Genomic DNA, 25488 nt, shown 5'->3' with positions numbered 1-25488 from the left:
TGTGATTAAAACGTCCTCATATTTAAACTGGACATCACCTAGTAAATGGCAATTAGTAAATGTCTTTGCCTAGCTTTATTTACTTATGTGAGTTTCTTTTGCTGTTACACTGCATTGTTAAATGAAAGCTGTATTTGTGTGTGTGTGTGTATGTGTGTGTGTGTGTTCCGCTATGCATGTTTTTGGGGAGGAGTGTTAATCGCATGTCCTGTGGTCTTCTTTGTAGTCGCAGCGGCGCGTTACCTTTCACCTGCCCGACGGCTCCCAGGAAAGCTGCAGTGACAGTGGTCTAGGCGACCACGAGCCGGTGGGTAGTGGAACCCTGATCTCACACCCTCTTCCTCTGGTTCAGCCACAGGACGAGTTCTACGACCAGGCCTCTCCGGACAAGAGGACCGAAGCGGACGGCAACTCTGACCCCAACTCCGGTGAGTCTTTTCCAAACTTCCTCCGCTTGGCATTGCTCTCATTTCCGATGGTGCATGCGAGCTTTAAATGATCGTTCTGGGGAGCAAGTAAATGAACAACTGGCTGCTTTTCTCTTTTCTTTTTTTTCTCGTGTAATTGTTGTGGTTGCCTTTTCTGAAGTATATCAAGTCTAACGTGTTGGATGTGTACTGGTGTTTTGTATTGCTCATAGCCTATCAATGACTAATGGTGTGGCTGCACCAGCAGGGTGGTTCTTACTAGGATTGCAAGTAAGAACCCTTTAGCAATAACCATCAGGAACCTTTGAAAAAGTGCAGGTTTATTACTCATGAGACCCGCACACCTGGGGCTACACAAGGAGAGGTTGTGGAGAGAGTGAGCAGAGGGTCCTGGGGTTGTGCTTGTATTGGGGTGGAAGGTAGGGCCTAGGGGAAGGGTAAAGGAGCAAGTAGCCCAAATGGTCAGCGATTGAAATCAACCAGGACTTGAAAACAAAGGTGCCTAGGTTGTTGTTGGGATGGGGGGAGGGGGAAGAGGGGCTTTTTTTTTTTTTTTTTTTTTTTTGGTCATGTGGCTGGCAATGTGTTTATTGCAGACATACATCTTTGAAGTAGATGCCTCAGCAATCAAAGCTTAATTAAGTTGGGCACTCTTATTACAGAAAAAAATAAAAAATAAAACCATGTCAGGACTCCCATTACAATTTCCTGTTAAATTGTATGTTTCACTTTTATTTTTTTATTTTTATTTTTTTAATATATTTTATTGATTTTTCACAGAGAGGAAGAGAGAGGGATAGAGAATTAGAAACATCTATGAGAGAGAATCATCAATCAGCTGCCTCTTGCACACCCCCTAACTGGGAATGTGCCTGCAACCAAGGTACATGCCCTTGACCTGAATCAAACCCGGGACCTTTCAGTCCGCAGGCCGACGCTCTATCCACTGAGCCAAACCAGTTTCGGCTTCACTTTTATTTTATAAACCATTGAAAAAGCAAAAGTAATCAATAAAAAAATAATTTACACCCTATGTTGTGGCCTCATAACAAAAATATAAATGTATCTTTTGACTCTACATTTCCAGAAATAACAGGCCATGCTCAGAGGTAACTTGACCACACATAGCATTTGAGAGAGCTGGCCAACTATTCCCCTTAGATTTCTTGGTTTTGATTAGTCTAAGCACCATTAAATCTAAATGGTTCATTGAATCAACCTTTTCTGGGCTTGTGTGAAGAGGTCAGATTTGTAGGAAAGCTCTTTCTGAACTGATTTTCTATTCTCCAACGTCTCCCTGCCCAATTTTAAGATATCGCTTATTGCCATTAATCTAATGGTCTCAACACTTGTTTTTGACTACCTCTTCATGTGCATGGGGAGTAGTTAGCTCCTCTTATATTTGAGCATCAGACAAAACAAAGATAGAAAGGCACCATTTTAAACTTTAAGTTTGATTAATGTATACTGCCTTAAGCTAGAATTTTAGCCAATATGTATAGCTACTCACCCAGTGACTTAGACCTGGGCAATAACATTGGGCGAACTTCTAAATGAGAGAAGATAGAAGAGATTCTAAAGCCGAAAAAAATTAAATTAAAGTCTGCTTCAGAGTTTTTACCAATCTAGTCACATGGAAAAAGAGACCCAAGTGATAAAACACCCTTGCACACTCCAGAATTCATCTCAACACAGTAGCTTCACCCAGGAGAATCCTGGTCAATAAAATGTGTTAAACCAGAACAGTGCTCCTTAGTGGAGAAAGAGAAAGGAGGAGCCTTACGGGCCCCTGGAGACTAACAGACTTTTGAGATATAATGGGACTTAAAATTTTAACCTCCTTTGTAAATGTCTGGAACAGAATTAATTAGAATAGCCTAGATATATGAAAAGATTCATAACTAAATGGTAATTCGCATTAAGATAGTATTATGATATATCACCTTAAAATTCTTCATTCACGTTTTAAAATTAAGTCTGAGAAATTTGTTAAGTTGGGTGCGGTATAATTGAAGCAATAATATTCAACAGTAATAGTCTTGCTATTTAGATTTAAATGGTTTCCTTTGTCTTCAATGGAGTTTTCTGCCTGTGATCTGAAAATTCTTGCTGAGCCATAATTATATAGCAGTCATAATATATATATGTATAAATGACATGTTTGTATTAGTTGTAGAGTTATTAGGTATTGCATCTTGCATGATTTTTATTTTTTCAGATATGATGATTCTAAAAAAATAATTATCAAGGTAAATCATATTTCCTTAAGAAGTGAACTCACTAACATGATCATGTACTACAAGAAAAATTCAATGAAACCATTAATTTTGAGAAAATGGTAAGGGATTTTCAATTGATAGTTCTTGTTTTTAACAAATAAAACTAGACTTATGAAAGAATTTTACTAAGTTGAAAGCAAACAAAAACTTCAGATCAGGAACAGCTTATTACCACTCATTCAGGATTAAGTCTTAATCTTGTCTTATTGAGAATCATGAATAGGGTCATTTTTATACCTGTTATTTCTTTTAAATGTTTATCTAAAGTATTTTCTCCTGTTTAGTCATGTGTAAAATTTCAGATTGTATTTCCTTTTTGAAAAGCCACCTGGACTGTGTATGAGTCACTTGGTAAAGTTTTCACTAAGGATTGTTTTGAAACCTGGGGATATTTATGAGTAATATTTGAGGTCTACTTAAGGGTTAGGAAGGCTACTCAGTGTTTAGATAAATTGTTCATGATCTCACACCAATATTGTAAGTTAGGGTTATAAAGAAACTGAATTCCAGAAAATGTATTTATCTCAAACTACTTAACAACTATCTGGGGCAGAATGTCTTGCTTTGACTATTCAGATAAACTACTTTTAATGTACACATGTTATAACTCAATGCCATCATCCCTGTCATTGATTTTTAAATTCTGTGGTACTATTCTTACTTTTAAGAAGAAATGTGAGCAATTGAATATTAAAAATATGAGTTGGTTGAACATTTGCTAGTAATATTAACTTGTTAGAGAACTAGTTCTGTGGTTTTTTTCTGGTATTGGATTAATGAAAATGGTATTGGATTAGTAGAATTATTTTATACAGTAGCATATAAATGGAAGAGCTTTGCATATAGTTATGTAGTTTCAGGGTCAAGAATAAAACTCATACCTGCTTATTCTTATTTAGTGCTCTTTTCAGTGGAAAAATTGTCCTTATCATGTCTTTTATACCTTTTCCTCAAAGAAAATCATTATGATTACCTGATCAATAGTTGTCTCTCTCATTAATATGAGGATTGTTTGCTTACCTTCTATTTTCCATGCATGAAAGTGCCTGGCATGTGATAGGCCAGAAATGTGCATTTGTTGACTAAATGAATAAATCAATATTTCACAAACACCAGGAAAGATAGTCAAAGTAATTGAAAATGTCTTATCAAAATAATGACAAATGAGCAAAAACTAGAAAGGAATGCATTATGTTATCTGAGGTTATCTTCAGGTTGGAGTATTGATTTCTTTTAAATTATCTGTACATTCTAATTCTTAATAATGTATTTAAAATTATACTTTTATTTTGTAATCAGGTAACACACTTGACACAGCTGGAAAAAAAACACATTAACTTTTTATATCGTTAAAAATACATTAAAAATTATTTCTGACAGTCCTAAAAATACAAGATATATGCTGAGAAAAACTGAGAATTTGAAATATTTGGGCGTGAGAGATAGGTTGTAATTTTTTATGAAAATATAAAGTTAATGAAATTTAAAAGTCTCCAGGAAAAAAAAACATTCTATCAAACTTCAATCTTAAGAAATTGAGCTAATCTTAACCTGCAGGGGAAAAACAACAACAACAATAGCACTAACCATAATATATATGAGAACTAAACATGAATTTGATTTTGAGGGCACACTATTGTATTAAATTCTTTTTGTGAGCCACATTTATAATTTTTATAAGTATCCTGGGTTGAGCTAATATGTAAATTGAAATAAAATTGTTCAAAGGTTTCCTATTGTCATCTATTGTGTTCACTGGAAATTTTTACAAAGTTTTTACTGATTTAGAGAGAGAGGAAGGGAGAGGGGGAGAGAGAGAGCAACATTGATGTGAAAGCAAAATGTAGATTGGCTGCTTCCTGCATACTACTTACTAGGGATCAAGCTCAAAACTCAGTCATGTGCCCTGACCTGGGATCAAATCATCAACACTTAGATGCACAGGAAGGTGCCCAAACAATGAGCCATGCCAGCCAGGGTTTCACTGGGAATTTTGTAATCGGTAGTGTCCCCTGAGTGAGTAAATCTAGAGTTCCTCAGACAAAGGTATAGAGAAGAGGTAATTGGTCCTACTGTGATTTGAGTTAAAGGGGGGAAAAAAGTTTCAAAACTCAGCAATTAAAAAACAACTTGATTACCTTCTTATCTGATGAGACATTGTTTGCTTTATCAAAAATATTTTTCCAAAGCTTGCCTAAAACTTATAATTGTTAACTATTTTTATCTTTTTAATATATATATATTTTACTGATTTTTTTACAGAGAGGAAGGGAGAGTGATAGAGAGCTAGAAACATCAATGATGAGAGAAACATTGACCAGCTGCCTCCTGCACATCCCCCACCAGGGATGTGCCCGCAACCAATGTACATGCCCTTGACTGGAATCGAACCTGGGATCTTTCAGTCCACAGACTGATGCTCTATCCACTGAGCCAAACCAGTTTTGGCTTTTTATCTTAAAATTAGAGAGGACAATATATTTTCTAAATTGAAAACACTTAGATTATAAATCAAACATACATCTACCCATCTCTTTATCTATCATCTATCTATCTATCTATCTATCTATCTATCTATCTATCATCTATCATCTTCTATTGCTAATTACCACAATCTTAGTATACTTTAAAACAATCCTATCTAATAAAAGGGTAATATGCAAGTTAACTGTCATTCTGTCACAAAGATGGCAGCACCCATAGCCACAAGATGGTGGTACTCAGTCCCCTCAGCCCTGCCAGAGTCCTCTAGTCCTGGGAGGGGCAGCCACTTAGTGGCCTGGTGGAATGCTTGCTTTGTTTCCATGGTGACCAGGCAAGTGTCCCACCCCAGCTGCAGAGGGCTTCTGGGCAGTGCACTTGCTCACAGAGCAGCTGGGGTGGGACACTTGCTTCATTGCTGCCATTAAGGAGGGAATATGCTAATTGACTGCCATGCCCTCAAAGATGGCAGCACCCACAGCCACAAGATGGCGGCACCCAATCCCCTCAGCCCCATGGGGGCAGCAGGCATGTAGCATGGCCAGGCTCACCCCCAGGCAGGTCTGGCTACTCCAAGCACCTGCCTCCAGAGTTCCCCAGCCTCTTCAGCTCCCAGCCACCCAGGGCTAGCCTGAGGCACAGGCAAGCCTTAGATAGTGGCTGCCTAGCCGCCCAGGGCTGGTCTGAGGTGCAGGCAAGCTTTGGATGGTGGCTGCTCAGCTGCCCAGGGCCTCCTGTGGCTCAGGTAACCAGAGTCAGCTGAGGCTTGCGCTGCTGGCAGTGGCAGCAGCAGAGGTGTGATGGGGCATCACCTTCTCCTGATCACCGGTCACCTCCTGCCCCTGTGGGCTCCCAGACTGTGAGAGGGGGCAGGCCACGCTGAGGGACCCCCTTCTCCAAGTGCATGAATTTTTATGCACTGGGCCTCTATTATAGAATAAATACTAATGATAAGTGTATGAAAAAGTGGTTGTTAGAATAGAATGTTTTGATTAGTCAATAAAGATTCTATAAAGTGATACTTATACAAATTACATTACATGGGTAGAAAATGTTTAAGTAGTGTGTGTGTGTGTGTGTGTGTGTGTGTGTGTGTTTGCCTGTTGGTGCTATAAAAGATCATGGTCACCTAGGCAGCAATCAATAGTTTAATATCTTTGTAGCATATGCAGATAAACTTAGCTCACCACTTGGTCTCAGGTTTCTAATCCTCCAAAATAGGGCTATTAATATCTATGAGAATATTGTTTAAAAACTGCAGTTACTTGATATAAGCAATCATCTAGCCCAATGCCTGAAAAAAACCTACATACTTAAAAAAAAAAAAAAGTTTGACATTAAACTGTGCAAGTATCTAGCAATAAATAAAAAAGGTTTTGTGAGATAAGTTAAAGCCAGATTTTGAATTCTGGAGAGGATATAAAAAATTCTAATGTAGCAGAAAAGGGAAATGAAAGACGTATAATATTCCCAATATTTAGTTTTTGAACCTTATTGGGAAAGCACACATTTAAATAAAGTAAATAGGAGAATATAAGAAGAAAAAGTTGAAATTAATATTTTTTATTTCATTTTGAAGTTTGAGCTGCTATACAAGGTTGTCTTGGAACAGAAAATGTGATTTTGAACTGGAATTTGGATACTGACAACATTGAAGGTGATGAAATTCTGGGAGTAAATTTGATAATTATGAAGAGAGACAAGGAGTCTTAGGGAAAAAAACAAACAAACAAACAAAACTATGACAACATTAACATTTAGGGCAGGGAAAGATGAGGGTACCATAGAACAAAATCAGAGACTGCAAGTTAAGGGAGAATTGCAGACATTTGAAAGCTCCTGGGAGTTCTAAGCTGTGTACATATTTAAGGGTAAAGAGAATGTGGAATTGTGATTCAGACCACAGACTATGGATTCAAAATAACTTTTGACCTGTCTCACTGACCTTGGGGCCACTGGGTTGTGGACACAGAATGCAGACTCAGTTTAGATGTAATTAAAAATTATTATTATATATAGATAGTGAAAAGGTGCAGAAAAAGAAATCATGTATCAATTATCTTGTAAAATATTTCTGAGTTTTTAAAAAATATATAGTAAATTTTGAAATATAAAATATTTGTTACACATATAAAAAAAGAAAATTCTAACAAGATCTTAGTTTCAAAGTCTAAAAGCTTTGTATTTTAAATTATTTTTTGACTTTTTTATAGTTATCATATTTGATGGATGGTTTCAAGCCCTCCCAATTTGTTAAAAACTAATAAAAAATAAATAATAAAGCATATTTGTTTTCCAGTATTTTTATGGTTTTATTTTAAATAATTTTTCTTTTTGATTTTAAATTACTTATCATATTGATTAATAACAAAGCACTTTCTGTTGTGTTATTTTATTTTTGAGAGACTTACAATGAGATGATTTTATACATTATTATTTAGAGTAGTTAAAAATAGTTGTAAAACAGACAGGGACACAAGCTTTCTCTGCTGGAAAGTTTTAAAATATCATAAATTTCAAGTATGACTTTAATCCCCAAAATAATTTGCTTTGACTACTTGTTTGTGATAAGTATTTAAAGTTGTTAGTAATAGTCTCTTGCAATTGAACTTGAGGTCATGAATAGTGTTTACTATTACAGTAGAAGTATCTGTAAGAACAATGCTCCTCCTAGTGTACAGTGAGGGTAATGTCAGCCTTCATTGGTGTGCTGCATGAAGTCACTTTTCCATAGCTGTATGTGATTCATTTTTGTAAGGATCCATAAAGCAGAATAGCATTATTTCACCCTATAATGGGTAGTCTGCTGTAGAGAAGAAAATAATTATTTGTATGCTTTCCTTAATAATAATTCAGTAGCCATATCTAAAAATAAGGAACTCACTGGTTTCAATAACTCTGAGAAGCATAAATTTAAGGTTTCTTTTTTTTTTTCAAAGCCATATTACAAGGAAAACATGGATATAAATTATAAATTGTAAAGGACATAAATCATAAAATCTCATTAATATCCTTTATTTTATTAGATATATGAAAATAAATAAATAATCTACATTTTTAAAACAATTTAAAATATTTGAAGAAATTATAGCTGTATGTCTAAAATGTCCTAAATTTAACCTAATGCTATATTGACAGACATTTCTGACAGATGATTTAAAATTGTTCAGATTAGTATGATTAACATATATATGGATGCCAAATTCTAATAACTTTAAAATAAAGTTGCCAGACAAAATGCAGGAAGACAAATTAAATTTAAATGTCATATAAACAATGGAATTCTTTGGTCTAAGTGTGACCCAAATGCATTTGGGTCACACTTAGACCAAAGAAATATTCACTATGTGTCTGAAATTCAAATTTAAGCCAACCTACGTTTTATTTTTTCTAAAACTCGCAGCTCTTCACTAAAAATAAAAGTTAAGTATAATGAATAAATCTACCTATTGCATACATTTAATTACAATTAAAATTCAGAGCATGATTAGTCCACCTTAGAGTTAGTTCTTTGGCATTGTGTCATGTAGAGACATTATTTCTTTGAAAAGGCATTCATTTTTAGTATAGTATTTCCATATTAGAAAAATAATCACACTTGAATAATACAAGTTTCATTTCTGCTTTTATTCAACAGGATAAATGCATTGCTCCATTGTTGAATTATGGCTTTTAATATTGGTCTTTTTCTAATAGTTGCAAACAGAGAGAAAGTCTGATTAAAGTTTTGATTTATCATGTTTGGTTTAATGATCTTTTTGATATGCAAATGACTTCTACACACTTTCCATTTTTCAGGATCTAATCTATGATTTTTATGGTCTAACCAATTCCAAAGGAACTCATGTCAGCATGGGACAATGGTACTGGGGATAGGGAGATGGAGAGAGCAAGTAATTCTATATTTTAAAGTTTCCATTGCATATCTTACTAAATATGTCCAACTATTGTAGAAGACACAGAACAGATTTTAAGACCTTTAAGTAAGATAATGAGAGTGATAGTGTGTAGCACTTAGTTGCTGTGGAGCTAGACAGATGGAGCCCACCCTATGCCTCTTACATTTGCCAGTGTGTGACTTTGGGGCAGTTCCTCTGCCCAATGACCTCATCTCGAACAAAAGACTACTTACCTCATAGAGTTGCACAAATTGCAAGTTAATGCATACAATTCACTTAATATAGTTTTGGGCTCATCTTCAGTTATGTCAGTACTAGAGGCACATTGCACAAAGAGATTCATGCAATAGGTGTTCCTTACCTTGGCTTCCAGCACAGGTTTTCCTCTGACATCCAGGATCCAGGCCTTCTCTCTGGCCGGAGTCTGCTGCAGTTGCTGCAGGCTCCAGCCAGAGTCTGCCTTCTGCATCTTTGCTGCAGACTCCGGAGTCTACAATCTTCATCTTTGCTGAGGCCTGAGCACCACTCCTGTAGATCCCTTCACACACACCCCCCTGCAGTCCTCTGTCCTCCCTCGCATAGCAGGTGTCCTGCCCCACCTGGCCACTCCATGCCTGGAGCAGCTGGGTGGCCATCATCTTTGTACTTCTAATTTGCATATTCCCTCCTGATTGGCTGGCGGGTGTAGCAGAGTGATGGTCAATTTGTATGTTTCTCTTTTATTAGTGTAGATTCCTGTAAGGATTCAGTCAAACACACAATTATGTAAGCAAATTCCTGGTTTCATTTCTGTGTTCATACAAATATACAAGAATAGAAACTTGTGACCTATTTTCCTTAAATTCCAATTCTTGCTGGCTAGGTGAGGAAAAGCAGGCATTGATTTTTCTAGTGTATCCTAAAACATTGGAATGATTTTGTAGCTCTGCATCTCACTATTCCTGCATAGGCTCTCACACTTTGTGTTTAAAAATTGTGTGATTTAGCTCTAATTGCTTAAAATGTTACAGGTTTAGCCTAAAAAGAACATTTGAATAATATCTACAAATAAGTTTAACTGTTGCAAATTTATTTACATATTATTGAAACTATTGTAAGATTCCTGACTCCTAATCTGCACTTGAATTTCAAACCTTTACAGATTTATTCCTACTAATTATCCAGAGAACATTTTCTTTGTAATTAGAAATAACTTAACTTACAGTCAGATTTGCAAACAAATAGCAATTTACTGTATATTAGGCAAATTTGCCAGTTGATCTCTGCAAGTCAATAGCACAGTTAAAAATAACATAATAACGATTTTGATTTAAATGCTTCTTGGGAGGAAAGAATTAAACCATAAACTTCCTAAAGTGCAGGCACTGGTTCATTGATTTTTTTCATGCTTTTGTGTTTTGCCATAAACAGGTGTTTTATCATCCCTGCACATTCAATAGACAAACCCTTTCACATTAGAATAAAATAACACTGGACCAGCTTTTAAATTATTCCATGAATGAAAAAAAAAAAAAGTTGCTTTAGTCAGGGAAGGGAGTATATTATACTTTGTTTGTTAAAAAACAGTCAGACTAATAGAGTATGACAAATGTGAAACTATATCTGGGGACTGAAACTAGATTGAGGGCCCTCACAAAATAAGCCAAGGCTAAGAAAGGCACCACCCTCCTCATGAGCTAACTAAGAAATACCTAACTGCAACACACAGTGATCTCTCCTTATTGTGCAGTAGAATATTAGGATCCTACCTAATAAAAGAGTGATATGCAAATTAACCATCACTCTGCTACACCCACCAGCCACGCCCACCAGCCCATCAGAGCCAGTGTACAAATTAACCCCAACCAAGATGGCTGCCGCCTCAGAGAGCAGGAGGGAGGCTTGGTTTCCCCAACAATGGAGGAAGCCAAGCTTTCCACACACCCTGGCCGGCCCAGGCCTCCACTCAAGGAAACAAAGTTTTATAGGAGGTGAATAAACTCCAACAGAAATGGCTGCAGCCACGGAGCAGCAGAAGGCTTGGCTTTGCTACTGGCTACAAAGTTTCAATTATAGATGATAAATATAGCACAGATACCAGGGCCTCTACTTGGGTGGCTGGGGGGACATGGCAGGCCTGCAAACCACCACAGGCCCCTCAACCAGGCTGCCCCACACCCCAAGGGAACCCCTACCTTATCTGGGACACCCTTCAAGGCAAACCAGCAGGTCCCCACCCATGCACCAGACCTCTATCCTATCTAATAAAAGTGTAATATGCAGATAGACTCTCACTCCAACACACAATATCAAAATATTCCAATAGTTGCCCCCATGTAGTCAAAGATCCTGCCCCCATGTGGACACAAGATGGCGAATAGGGGAGGGTAAATGGGAAGATCCAGGCCTGCAAGGGAGAGCAGCTGGGAGGGTTCAGGCCTGCAAGGGAGGGCAGTTGAGGGCAATCAAGCTTGTAGGAGATGGCAGTTAGGGGTGACAAAGCTGGCAGAGGAGAGAAGTTGGGGGCAAACAGGCTGGCAGGGGAGCAGTTAGACATCAACCAGTCTGGCAGAGCAGTGGTTAGGGGGTGATCAGGCAGGCAGGCAGAAGCAGTTAGGGGCAATCAGGAAGGCAGGGAGGTGAGCAGTTGGTATCAAGCAGTCCTGGTTGTGAGAGGGATCCCAGATTGGAGAGGGTGCAGGCTGGACTGAGGGACACCCCCACTTCCCTGTGCACGAATTTTGTGCACCGGGCATCTAGTTAAAAATAAGACATTTGGGTGTTTTGAGGCAGAAATGACAGTACTCCATGTGCAGTAAAATCTTGACATAAGTGACAAGTAGCACAAGGAAGAGGGAAAGGAAATTGGTTTATAGACTATCAATTTTATAAGATGTTAACACAATCAGAAGGCTGTAGGTGTTCTGGATCATTCATTGTCAAAAAGTTTGGAATGTGAAGGCAGAGCTCCAGGAACATGTACTCCAAAATAAAGAAAACTGGTGTTGGGACTGGCCTTTTTCTCTCTCAGTCATGGTCTCTTTCTTCTCTCCCTTTCTCTCTTTGTCAATATCTCTCTCTCGTCCTCTCTCTTGCTCTATCACTCTTTGTCTCTCTAAGATATTTATATAAATGACCAAAAGAAAGTAACTATTACAAATAATATAGGGAATGCATCCTGAATAAGATCTTGCAGATAGCAACAGTTAAAAAATGCCAGCATTGCTATTGAGTAAGGAATACTCTCTATCCTTGTATTAGTCTCTTCACACCTAGTCCTTCCACATATAATGCTTCTAATCAAATTTAAGTTGCTAAACCAAAGAGACAATCTGAGTAGTAATGAGGAAAAAAAAACCTGTGGGATATTTTCATGAGTAATGTACCACGGTGATTTTTATGAACAGAGGGAAATGTATTTTTACTGTTCAGATAGCATTTTTATTCTTTGTTTTCATAAAAATTATATTTAGTTATTGTTTTCAAATGTAAAATTAGAGTAAAGGCAATATGCATGACTATGATAGATGGTATTGAATAAACAACTTTCAAATTCTCAAATGGTCAACTATTCAATATAATCTGCCAACTGCATGTAGAAAGTATACATTTTTATGGAGTTTTTAATTTATTTATTTAAAAAATATTTTTATCGATTTCAGAGAGGATGGGAGAGGGAGAGAGAGGAATCATTGATTGACTGCCTTCTGCACGCCCCTACTGGGGATAGAGCCCAAAACCTGGGCATGTGACCTTGACTGAAATCGAACCTGGGACCCTTCAGTCTGCAGGCCAAAGCTCTATCTACTGAGTGAAACCAGCTAGGGCTTCATGGAGTTTTTAAAACTTAAAATCCACTGATGTCTTCCACTATGTTTATCTCCACAGGAGGCAAATTCATAAATTACTGATTTATGTTACACTAGTAGACGTTTGAACTATAGTAATGGTAACTTGCATGAAATAAAATTGCTATGAAGAGTAAATGACTAAATAAAATATAAATTTATACAACATGTTTTAAATAAACAGAAGAGATATATTTGTAATATAATAATATTGATGCAGAAATCAAATTTTCAAATTCATTTTGGGTGTGTGTGTTTTCCCTTACATCTTTTAATTGCTTATTTAGTTGGCCTCCAAATGAAATTCTGATTAACTGTTAGAAAGCCTGATTATGTGGCATGGACTTTCTCATTCTCACTGAATTTCATAAGCACCTGGGATAGAGTGATTCTTTTCTCCATGGCTTAGCATCCCCACCCTTAACAGCCCATCACCCACTCACAGCACTACTGACACACGTTTGAGAACACACCAGGTTGGAGTCTTCATGGAACGAAAAGGCAGAGAAGTAAAGGATTGAAATCAGCATCTTGACTCACAAGAGGAGGCAAAATTTATCGGGCCCTATGAAAAGGCAGAGAAGTAAAGGAGACCTTGAAGGTCCGTCAGCTAATTCCTTTGCTACAATTCAAGGTCATATTCTTTAGTGATCTTCTTTCGCCTTTTCATAGGGCCCGATAAATTTTGCCTCCTCTTGTGAGTCAAGATGCTGATTTCAATCCAAATATTATTAATCTACTTCCAAAATACTGTAGGGGCTGTTACTTGCATTTTTATCCTATGGGGATGTGGAGGTCAAAAGGAGCAGCATGCCTTGAGAGTCCCCTGCTTTGATTCTGGGCCTCATGTAGCTCAGGTTATCTCTTGCCTGGAGGCATTTGACAGAACTTCCTTCTATTAGCCTTTAGGGTGAGGTTCAAACTCTGTCTTTTCCCTCTGCCTCTTTCCTAGCACTATTAGTTTGGGGAATTGGAGGTTTGTGTGAACGATGGGACTCATCTTATTCCCAGCAGCTGGAACAAAACGTTAACTGTAATGCTGCCTCTCTCTACCAGTAAAGCAAAAGGAAGGGACATTTAAAAAAAAAATAGTAAACTTTTGTTTCTCTAATAATTTTTAAGAAGAAATGTCTAAGATTGGAAATATGTGAGAATTTATAATCATTAAAAAAATCAGTATGGTTTCCTTGAAGTTTTAGATTTTTAAAATGCTTTCCCCAGGCAATAAGAGTAGCTTATTTAAATAACACAATAAATAGGAAAGTTTAGTCTTCAACCTAATAATACTTACTATGTAAACTCTAAGAAGAGTTAACGTAGAGATATAACACATAGTTTTTACTGAAATAGTGTAATCGGCTTATATATATATATATCCCTACTTTTATATCTACCTTGTGTTTTAAGGGACAAATATATTTAAAAATATACAATTATGAAGAAGAAAAAAAAAACTTCTGACTGAGACTGTTCCCAAAGAAGCGAGTTTCTTTTTTGCACATTCCATTTATTGCTTCATTCTTTCATTCTAACATTTTTGTTTATTTAAAAAATTGTGTTTTTATTTACTTACAAAATTTCATTTTTATTCGTGTATTTGGAAAATTTTTACTGAATGCTTACTTCATTTCAGGATGATTAAAATCAATTTTAATATGTGCTATATTTCTTTTATTTTGTCTACTTAGTACTCATTTTATTCATGTTTTCTGTGGATAAAGATGATTACATTAAATAAGCAGTAACATAATAAGTAAAATATGAAAGGGTCACACAAATGTTCCTTCAGTGGAAAACTTCCTCCATAATTTTGATTGTCTTAGTTATATACTAGTTTGAAAATTTTACTACTTTACAATAGCTAACAACCTACATAGTATTTCTGTGAGCAGGTAGTTAGGTTTTGGACTTATTTGCCTAAAATCAGTTCCATCAAGTAAATTTTGAGATTAATTCATTGGTATTATGAGAACATGAACACATAGGTATGGGAAATGTCATTATGTGACATAATTAATTAGAACAGCACAGAAATTGAGAAATAATGTTGGTAAATGCTATACAGTAGTACCCTATTATCTTATGAATGCCAAAGCCTTGGATAGGACCAAACCCTATATATATACTTGTTTTTTCTCCTAAACTATAATTCCTCTTAATGTGGTTCACTTTTCTCCTTTTTAATGCTCAATTTTAGTCCAAGCATATTAAATGGAGAATTCTAGAAACAAACAAACAAACAAACATTGTAAACTGTGTGGCATTCTGCATAGTGTGATGAAATATATTGTCCTCTTGCTCCTTCCCGCCTGGGATGGGACTTATCCTTTGTCCAGCACACCCAGCTGTACTCATTACCCACATTAGTCACTTAGCACCCCTCTCAGTCGTCGGGTGGACTATCATAGCATTGCAGTGCTTGTGTTTGAGTTACCCTTATTTCACTTAATAATGGTCCCAAAGCCATTCTCATAACTTTTATTACAGTGCATTGTTACAATTGCTACATTTTATTGTTAGCTATTGTTGTTAATCTTTTATTGAACCTAATTTATAAATTATACTGTATCATAGATGTGTATATATAGAAAAATTATAGTATATATGTATATATAAGGTTCAATAGTCTCCTTGGTTTCAAGCATATACTGGGGTTCTTGGAAACTCTCTTGTGCAAATGGGGGTAGAGTGGGGTACTACACATGCATGGCCTTTATGGCTTCTCTTTGACATGTTTAAATTGCCAGCAGCAGTACTCTTCAGGGGAGGGCATACAATATGTATGTGATGGACAGAGGCATGATTCACAGCCCAAGAAGGACAGAGTGGAATGACAAGATTTTTTTCATCGCATTATTTATAACAGTGGACAATTTAAAACTTGCAAATTGTTTATTTCTGGAATTTTCAATTTAATAATTTCAGAGCAGAAATGATTGTGGGTAATTGAAATGGAGGAAAGTGAAACTGCAGATACATGGGAACTGCTGTACTTTGTGCCTGAGTAGACTATATTTTGCCTTTATGATGAGCACTTGAATGTGGAGGGACCTAAACATTTTTTTTCTCTTTAATAGCTGTGATGTACTACCACATGTCTAATGAAGTAAATGTACAAGACGCTACATAATTTTTAACAGTTTGGATTTTAATAATAATATTTACTATTTATTAAGTACTTACAGTGTTAGGCACTGTGATAAAGTATTCCTAGCTGAAATCATTCTCTACATATTATAACCTTATGAATTAATTATCATCCCTTTTATCGCCCCCAAAAAAATACACACAAACAAAACACAAAAAACAAAACAAAAACAACAACAACAACAACAAAAACCTACACTGAGGCTTAAATTCACTAATAATTGCCTAAGGTCGCAAGGCTGATGAGTGGAGGATAGGATCTTAAATTTAGCTTTCAATTACTAAATTAATTGCTTCTTCAAGACACTCTTCAACTAATGTTTTGTTTTCAATCTTAATACTTTTTATATTTAGCAAATAGCTTTTTTTCTTAGTAGACATATTTAGTGTTTTTACAGAGCCATTGAAAGCCAGCCAATTTTTGATTCTTGAGTATGAGTAGACTCTGCCATCTCAGATTAATCATCAAGAAAATAATTTTGTCTCTATCTCCCAGGACACTAAAGGGCCACACTCAATGCAGTTGCACTCTTATTAGATGTTGACACATGTAAGGAGGACAACATGTGCGCTTTTCCTACTACTAACACAAGCACCAAGTATGCTGCAGTGGACTATTTATTCTCAAGGCCTGTCCTCCTAAGTCTAACTTTGTGTGAGACAAATAAGTAAGTGGGTGGGTCTGGTTCCTTTGCAAGCCCTAATGCTAAGGCCCATGGACAGATGAAAAAGACTGCCTGCAGCTTGAAGAGCTGCAAGAATGCTGAGGGAAACCCTTTGATTTCCATTTCACTGCCCCAACTATGTTTTAGTTCCTGCAACCACTCCCCCAACTACGTTTTAGTTCCAGGAGGTGGATACCCCTGTTATCCAGAATAGAGAATTGTACTGGAAAAGTCACGTCATTATCATAAAAACATCAGTGTATATGTGAATAATCTAAATCAGAGAATCATTATGGGAGGCCACTTAAAAAAACTATATAAGAATGACCCCATAGTGATGGTTTTAAAATTGAGCAAGTTTTAAAAGTGAGCATTAAAAAAAACTATAGTAGTCTGACTTTTTTGTAAGAAGCTGCAAATGTAAATGATAGATTTGACTGTCCTTCAGCATCTCTGTGCACAATTTTACCTTTGTCCTTAGGAATGGTATACCAGTTTGGCTCTGCAAGTTATTATTTTCATTATTTTACCATTGTGAATAAAATTTAACATTTTTTTAAAAATTAGCTAAAGATATCTTAAAATTAAAAAAAAGAAAAAAAAAGAAAAAAAGGAAAGCCACGTCAGCCTATGCTGCTATTGGGGAGGGGAAAATGGCCCTAGCACGTAAGTGAATTCTCTCCCACTTAGAAATTGCGGAAGGAAAGCTGCCATCCTTTGAGCCACACATGGCGTATTATAATGTTGTCTGTGCATCATCAAGTCTATTAAGATAATAACATCTGGAAGACATGCTTATTCATCTGGCAAATCTAATAAATAAGTAAAACTGTTAAATAAATAATCAGAGCGCCAGTTCTGCAGAAGAGTCCGTCACACGGATGCTTCACTTACTGTTTTAGCTGAAGGCAGAACAGGGCAGAGCAGGAGCCACGTAGACAATCACTTTTAAATATGGATTAGGCTTTATTATTCCGCTCAGTATTTGTAACAGCTGCTTGTAGATGACATGTGTTGTACTTTATTTTCCTTTTTGTCTTTTTCCCTTGTGTCTTCTCCTCAGAACTTCAATTCTTAACCTTTGTAGCCACACCATATACCATAGGAATACAAGGAGTTTTTTGTATACACCAAGCATTACTTGTTGATTTTCATTATTGCCAAAAGTAATCTTCATAAATTCAGTGAATTTCTCGTAAGACAGTGTATCTAGGGTCAGTTCTAATACAAACATTATTTTGGTCAATTATTTGGTCTAAAACTTAGAAAATATAAGAAAAAAAAATCTACCGCCGAAACCGGTTTGGCTCAGTGGTAGAGCCTCGGTCTTCGGACTGAAAGGTCACGGGTTCGATTCCGGTCAAGGGCATGTACCTTGGTTGCGGGCACATCCCCGGTAGGGGGTGTGCAGGAGGCAACTGGTCGATGTTTCTCTCTCATCGACGTTTCTAGCTCTCTCTCTCTCCCTTCCTCTCTGTAAAATATCAATAAAATATATTTTAAAAAAATCTGCCAACAACTCCCGTTCATAAGTGTGTTTGTGTGGCAGTTGTGGTAAATTTGAATGGAAGATATATTTTATACACCATAAATTTCCAGTAATTAATATTAATATAATAAAATTCAGGTATAATAATATTTTAAAATGTACTCTAAGTCTCAATGATTCTGATACCTCACTTTCTCCCAACACCAGGAAGCTTAGTAAATGTGACAGTTTGCTTAGCAAGTGACCACCTCATCTAGTTGGAGCTTTGCAGCTTTTCTTAAAAGCAAGTGTGAAATCCGAAGGTACTATGGAAAGCAATGGAGTAGCTGCCCTACCAGCAGAGAAATCATTAGGAAACATTGTGCATAGAATAATACTTGAAAAATGTATTTCTAAGAAATGGTTTCCATTGAATGATTGGATGAAGAAGAAATTCATCATATGTTCTATTTTTTTATATATGTAAATTTTATATGTTCAGCCTATGTGTATTCAATATTATGAAAAATAGCCTTTGGTAACAGTTTTTTTTTTTTTTGTTTTTTTTTATTAAGTTTATACTACCACTGAGTTAAAGGTTTTGGTAATCATGTTAGAATAAATCAATTACCCATCTGGTTTTTAACACTTCTTTAAAGTCATATTACTTAGGAGAGATATGATCATTTTGGACAGAGATGCATGCATAATTAATAATGTACAATAATTTATATGAAATCATAAAGATTTCTTTTGCCTTTAGGTACCATCAATAGGTTGAATAAAATATTTTTATCATGTTATAATAATGACTTTATTAAAGTAAATATGCACATACATAGCTATTTATCTATCTAAATATACTTTTAATTTTTTTAGAACATTCTATTCTGAAAAAATGATCACAGTATGAAAAATCATATGTTCAGTCAGTTGCAATGGAAAAACTTAGATTTCAACATGAAAAAGAATTCCTTTCTCTGAAGCATGCAGAATTCTGAGCTGCAGAAAGAGTTGCTGACAAAGTAAAAAAAAAAAAAGCATAAAAATACAAAGTGCCAGATATGGAAGTCTGAAAGTGAGTAAGAACATGGACAAGGTTGAGTGCTCACTTTGAGGAACTATATTTTTGAATATAAATTTGATAACCTAAAAAGCAGTACTTATACTTATCAGAGGAGTCAAAATATGATAAATGGGAAAGAAAAAAAAAGACAGGAACAACCAATCTAATTCGATATAATTTTATCAAAGAAAACCATTAGAATTAAACACACACACACACACACACACACACACATCCCCCTAAATTTAACCAAACAGACATATGTTATGATGTTACGTTCTTGTACTTATAGTTTGTTTGGTATTTCGTGTACTTTTCCATTTACTTTGAACTGCATAATTAGATACAATTTTAAATAATGAAAGCAATTTTATATGCACCTAAAATATAAAAATCTTCAAAATATACTTGGGTCACCAAGAAAGTGTCAAACTTTTTTTTTTTTAAACTCTTACACTTACAAAATAAGTGATACAATCTAAGCATCTAAATCTAAACATCCTAACATATAAAAAGCCAGGGGCCATCAAGACCATGACAACAGGACAAACAACCAAACAGCAGGCTGTTGCAGGGCGACCAGGATAGCAGAGGGGTAACAGGGGTTGACCAGGCCAGTGGGGGGGGCAGTTTGGGGTCACCAGGCTGGCAGAGGGTCAGTTGGGGGCAACCAGGCCAGCAGGAGGGTAGTAAGGGACAACCAGGCTGGTGGGGGGGGGGGCAGGAAGGGCAATAAGGCAGGCAGGCAGGCAAGCAGGTGAGCATTTAGAAGCCAGAGGTCCCAGGTTGTGAGAGGGGTGTGCATAGAATAATACTTGAAAAACATAGGCCCTGAGATCGGGGCTAAACTGGAAGTTGGATATCCCCAGAGGTGTCCCAGATTAGAGAGAGTGCAGGCATGGCTGAGGGGACCTCCTCCTCCATGCACAAATTTCATGCAGGAGACCTTTAGTAGTATATAAAATTGGTGAAAGGTGGCCTGTTTTTAATAATGAAACTACCTTCAGTTAAGAGCAAGTAGTCAATACTATATGCATGAATTTCAATGTATAAGTTGTCAATACATATGCAGTGATATGTTTCAATGAAATTTTCTTGAATGTACATTATATATTATACACTGAACAACTTCTTAAAGACTAAATATCACAATGCTTCATAATTTATTTATTTTTTTTACATATTTTAATGATTTTTTTTGCCCTCCTCCCTCCCTCCCCCATATCCCCTCCCTCCCCATAGTTTTATGTCCATTGGTTGTACTTATATGCATGTATACAAGTCCTTCGGTTGATCTATTATCTCCCCCAGATCCTCCTCCCCTCCCCGCTGTAATTTGACAATCTGCTTGTTGCTTTACTGTCTCTATATCTATCTTTTGGTTTATCAGTTTATAATGCTCTTTATTATCCACAAATGAGTGAGGTCATGTGGTGTTTCTCTTTCATTGATTGGCTTATTTCACTCAGCATGATGTTCTCCAATTCCATCCAGGTTGCTGCAAATGATGAGAATTCCTTCTTCTTTATGGCAGCATAGTATTCCATTGTGTAGATGTACCATAGTTTTTGGATCCAATCATCTGCTGATGGGCACCTATCTTAGTGTATGCAAGGATAGTAATAATTTTACAAAAATGATGCTGAGGACAACCAAGGAATTACACTTTCTTAAATTCAAGTTAATCCTTTAAAATAAATAGTCAATATGAAAATTGACCATCACTCCAACACATAAGATGGCCACCACAAGATGGCTGGCAGGGAGGGCAGTTGGGGGTGATCGCCTGCAGGGGAGGGAAGAAAGGAGTGATCGGGTCAGCAGAGGAGAGCAGTTAGGAGAGACAATGCCCACAGGAGAGGGCAGTTAGGGGCAATCAGGCCTATAGGGGAGGGCAATTGGGAGTGACCAGGCCTGCAGAGGAGGGCAGTTAAGAATGATCGAGCCAGCAGAGGAGAATAGTTGGGGGCAACCAGACCTGCAGGGGAGGACAGTTAGGGGTGACTAGGCAGGCAGAGGAGGGCAGTTAGAGGCAATTGGGCCAGCAGGAGAGCAGTTAGGTGTCCATCAGACTGGTAGGAGTGTGGCTAAGGGGTGATCAGGCTGGCAGGCAGGTGAGTGGTTGGGAGCTAGCAGCCCATTTGGGATCAAGCCTAAACGAGCAGTCAGACATCCCTGGAGGAGTCTCAGATTGGAGAGGGCACAGGCTGGGATGAGGGACACCCCCTCCCCTGCACAAATGTTGTGTACTGGGCCTCTAGTTTTAAATTAAAAAGTTTATATCATCTTTATGGTTATCACAGCTACATTTTCCAATTTAAAAGGCAGACAACCTCTCTCTAATTAACTGAGCACTATTGGATTTCAACATGTTTAGTGGTCTGTGCACAGTCACTATGAGCACTAAGCTAAGCATTGGTCTTAAGAATATTTTTAAGTCTACTTTCCTTTTTGAAATTATGTGACTTCTTTTCCTAAATGTGCTCTTTGAGGATTTCTATCTGAGAAAATGTCAATACAAATAACATGCTCCAGATGCAAAGATATTTTAGTTGATTTAATTGTGATACTAATGATCTAATGATACTTGAGAGAGGATTAGTATCACAGTTTGTTCAATTTCAGTGCTAATAGTTTTGTGGTGTAATTAACTCTTTCCTCACCAGAAAAATAAAGGGAAATTAATTTCATAGATCTATAGTGAAAGTAATATATTTTTATAACATCTTCATTAATAAAAAAACCCAACAAATTATATGTAAGTAGTTAATGTCATTATCTAGCAAAAGTTTTCAGAAAGGGTGTGTATATATTTGTGTGTGTGTGTGTGTGTTGTGTGTGTGTGTGTGTATGTGTGTGTATCTGTGTTTTAAATAATAACCAAAAACTCATTTTAAGATCTGTACAAAGTATTGAGAAAAGTTAAATATCCTTTAAAAAAAGGACAAAAGGCACCAATATATTTGGCACAGAATGCCTCTCAAAACTTTCTATTGTTGAGATAAAAGCTAGATGTCCTTATATCGAGTACAGATTTCTCATCTAACAAATATAATCCTTTAGGTGACATACATGCTATAGAAATAAGATATTTTAAGTTGATTTCAATACTTCCCTATAATATTAGTTCACAGCATAACTATTAGGTGTGTCCCTGGGAAAGATTTGTTTAATTTGTCTATTTAAAACCAGTGAAAAATTGAACTATATAGTCAGTTTCTCTCTCACTACTTTGGACTTCATAGAACTTAAAAATTAAAAATAAAAATGAAAAAAAATCTTAAGGTTAAGTGTTCTCAAATAAATTAGAGTGCTCCCTGGGACTCATGTGCAATTTCAGTTTTAATGCATAAATCTTGAAAGAGAAAAAAATTACAATATTGTCTAAATAGGCTACTTAAAAAAACAACTTTTAATTGTGTCAAAAATGTTATTATACATATGTATTCTTGAATACTAAGGAAGAGTTCAGACATAAACTCTGATGCCAATGTCTATACCAATATCCATAATTATTGTTCATAAAATGTAAAGTACAAAACAGACATAACAACAGAATATGTAACAGGCCCAACTCCTAATTGCTAATTGAGGGCAATTAAGTATATTATCATGCACTTAAACAAAATGCTTAAAAAAATGTGTAATTACAGAATGGGTTGAAGTGCTTTTAGTTTGTATTTATCCTTTGCCAAATTAGAAACAGAAAACATGAGTTACCAGAAATTCTATAAGCAGAATAAAATATGATTGTTTTTGTTTTCTAGAAAAGAAACAATTAAAATTGATAGTATCTACTACTAGACAATTTCAAAGTAGATGCTACGGTACTAAAATATTTTGTCTTTGAATTATCTGACAATGCATTGTAAAACTATGATTCTGAACATGAGTCTTTATACTTGATTTTGAACATTTCGGAATTCAAATTATTTTAGAAACCTGTGCAGTATATTTATTAGTTCTTTATTGATCTATTGTTCTAATAAACTCATTGAAAGTAATTAGATGCAAGGGAGTTCTTTCATTCCGATTCTGGAATGTATATATTCCACTCACTCATTTGTGCTTTTATTGATTTAAAATTTACCAAGGGCTTGTATGTAACTGGGAAAGGAAATATAAATGAGATATGGTCTAATTTTGAAAAATGCTATAATTGAGGTAATGGGGCATTTTTTCAAGCATAACACGATATTAATCAAGAGACTTATCAGTGTTTAACATTGAAATTGAATCACATTCCTGAAAAACCTCTCTAATAAAATGTTAAGAAAATTATATTAGAAACTAAATCAAGTACAGAAAAAACTGAAGTATTAAAAGTTTGTTTCTGGAATTTCTTTTATTTGACATATATAGAATATTTACATGATTAAATTGCTAGCATTACCATAATTGAAATGAAATTTCATGGTAAAAATTGTTAATGATGTTTAATATACTTAAGTATTTTTTCAAGAAGCAACAGTAGTTGCAAACATAAGACAAATATTAATATTTTATTTAATAGCTTTTATTAGTAGGCAAACATTATAAAAATAATCCACTGAGTGATATACTAAGCCTTAGGTGTTCTAAATATTTCCCAAATGAGATTTTAAATATTTATGGTTTTCTTTAATTAAAACAAAACAAAACAAAAAAAACCCTCTTCAATCTAAACAAGTCATATTAAATTCCCAGAGCAAAGAAGAAAAGTGTTACTATTAAGGATGCTCATATAACCATATAAAGTAGCAAAATATAGAATCCAATTTATGTTATAGATGGTTATTGGAAATAGTGATAAATGAGAAAACACATATATTACTACATATTAAAACAGCTTTGAAATTAAAATATTTTCAAATGCTCAAAAGGATTTTTTTTTCCAAAAGGAAACATCCTAAATTTCCAGTCAGATGCAAAGAGAAAAACAAATTACATGATTTTAAATAGTTCCCTTGAAGGAATTTCTGCAACAGAGATGCCCTAAGGAAAGCTAGTATTCTACCGTAATCATATGCTACTTTGATTATCGCTGTCTTTTCTTTAGAGCAGTTTTAAGTACGCTGTACTAATCAGAGCTATTTCGATTTAGCAATATACAGTAAATAAGTACAAGGTCGAATATATGAACTCATTCTCTCAAGTTCCTGGTTCTTAAGAAGCATTAATGTGAGATCTTTTCCCCTCAAACATATTTTCATGAATCCATACCCCTGGTTTTTAATCTCCATTAATGTTGCATGTACTAAACAAATTTAAGCAAGCACAAAATTCTGCGTGTTTGGATTAATTAAATCATTAAGCCAGTAGTTACTATGCTGCAAATGTCCGCTTGGCCTTGTTGGATTGATGATCTAATATCTGTGGGCACTGATTAGCAGTTTTGCTCATTATTAAATTGAACTTGTTGCATAAATCATGGTCCTAAAACATTTCTTAGTATGGTTGTTCCCTCAGTCATTTTTAACCTTTCTGGCTCCAATACTTAATTTAGTTTAAAAAAGATAAATAGTAATTTCTTGAGCATAATCTTGAATATAAATTACTATAGTATTTGAACAGTTTATCTCTCAGGTTGTGTATTATGTCTATATATCTTCACTTTTAATTTTTTTTGTTTGTTTAAGGTAAAAATAAATAAAATAAAATTAGTCTCTTTTTCATATCCATGTTTGTCATAGTACAATTCAGTAAAATAGCTACCCTTACATTTTAAGGGGCTTCCTTTCCCTTATTTAATTAATTAATTAATTAATTAATTTTATAAAATGGCTACCTGTGGAGGCTTGGCCAGTTGTTTCTCAGTGGTTGAGTATCATTAACCTATGAACCAGAGGTCACAGTTCAATTCCTGGTCAGGGTATATGTCCAGGTTGTGAGCTCAATCCCCATTGTGAGGCTTGCAGGAGACAGCAGATCAATGATTATCTCTTATCATTGCAGTTTCTCTCTTTGTATCCCTTTCCCTTCCTCTCTGAAACCAATAAAATTATGTATTTTTTTTAAAGTGGATACCTGAGGAAAAATGAATTAAAGCAATTTTTTTAAATAATGAACTATTAAGTAGTATATATTGGATTTATATCACAGATAATATATATGATCATATTGATGAAATTAAAATATGATTCATCTCTTCCAACTTTACGTATGGGTGGATGTACATATATCTATAAGCCTATATATTTATGTAAACACACATACATATAATACAGACAGTCCTCGGGTTACGTTGGA

The 25488-nt window shown here is 35.6% G+C and overlaps 1 protein-coding gene across 4 annotated transcripts in view; it reads left to right on the top strand.

The window, feature by feature from the left end:
- The window catches only part of PCDH9 (protocadherin 9), a 900785-nt gene that overhangs the window by 596127 nt on the left and 279170 nt on the right, over positions 1-25488 (top strand). For 2 of the 4 annotated variants that reach the window (XM_036456728.2, XM_036456726.2), the window contains one exon: positions 353-428. In XM_036456728.2, coding sequence (XP_036312621.1) covers positions 353-428 — 76 coding nt within the window. Of the gene's footprint in view, positions 1-226; positions 429-25488 lie in introns of all 4 variants that reach the window. The other 2 variants (XM_036456724.2, XM_036456722.2) reach the window with 1 other exon arrangement.

Source organism: Pipistrellus kuhlii, unplaced genomic scaffold, assembly GCF_014108245.1.
Source record: "Pipistrellus kuhlii isolate mPipKuh1 unplaced genomic scaffold, mPipKuh1.p scaffold_m20_p_3, whole genome shotgun sequence".
In the NCBI taxonomy this organism is placed as follows: domain Eukaryota; kingdom Metazoa; phylum Chordata; class Mammalia; order Chiroptera; family Vespertilionidae; genus Pipistrellus; species Pipistrellus kuhlii.
The sequence above is the reverse complement of the archived record's forward strand: the minus strand, read 5'-3'. Positions and strand labels throughout refer to the sequence as shown.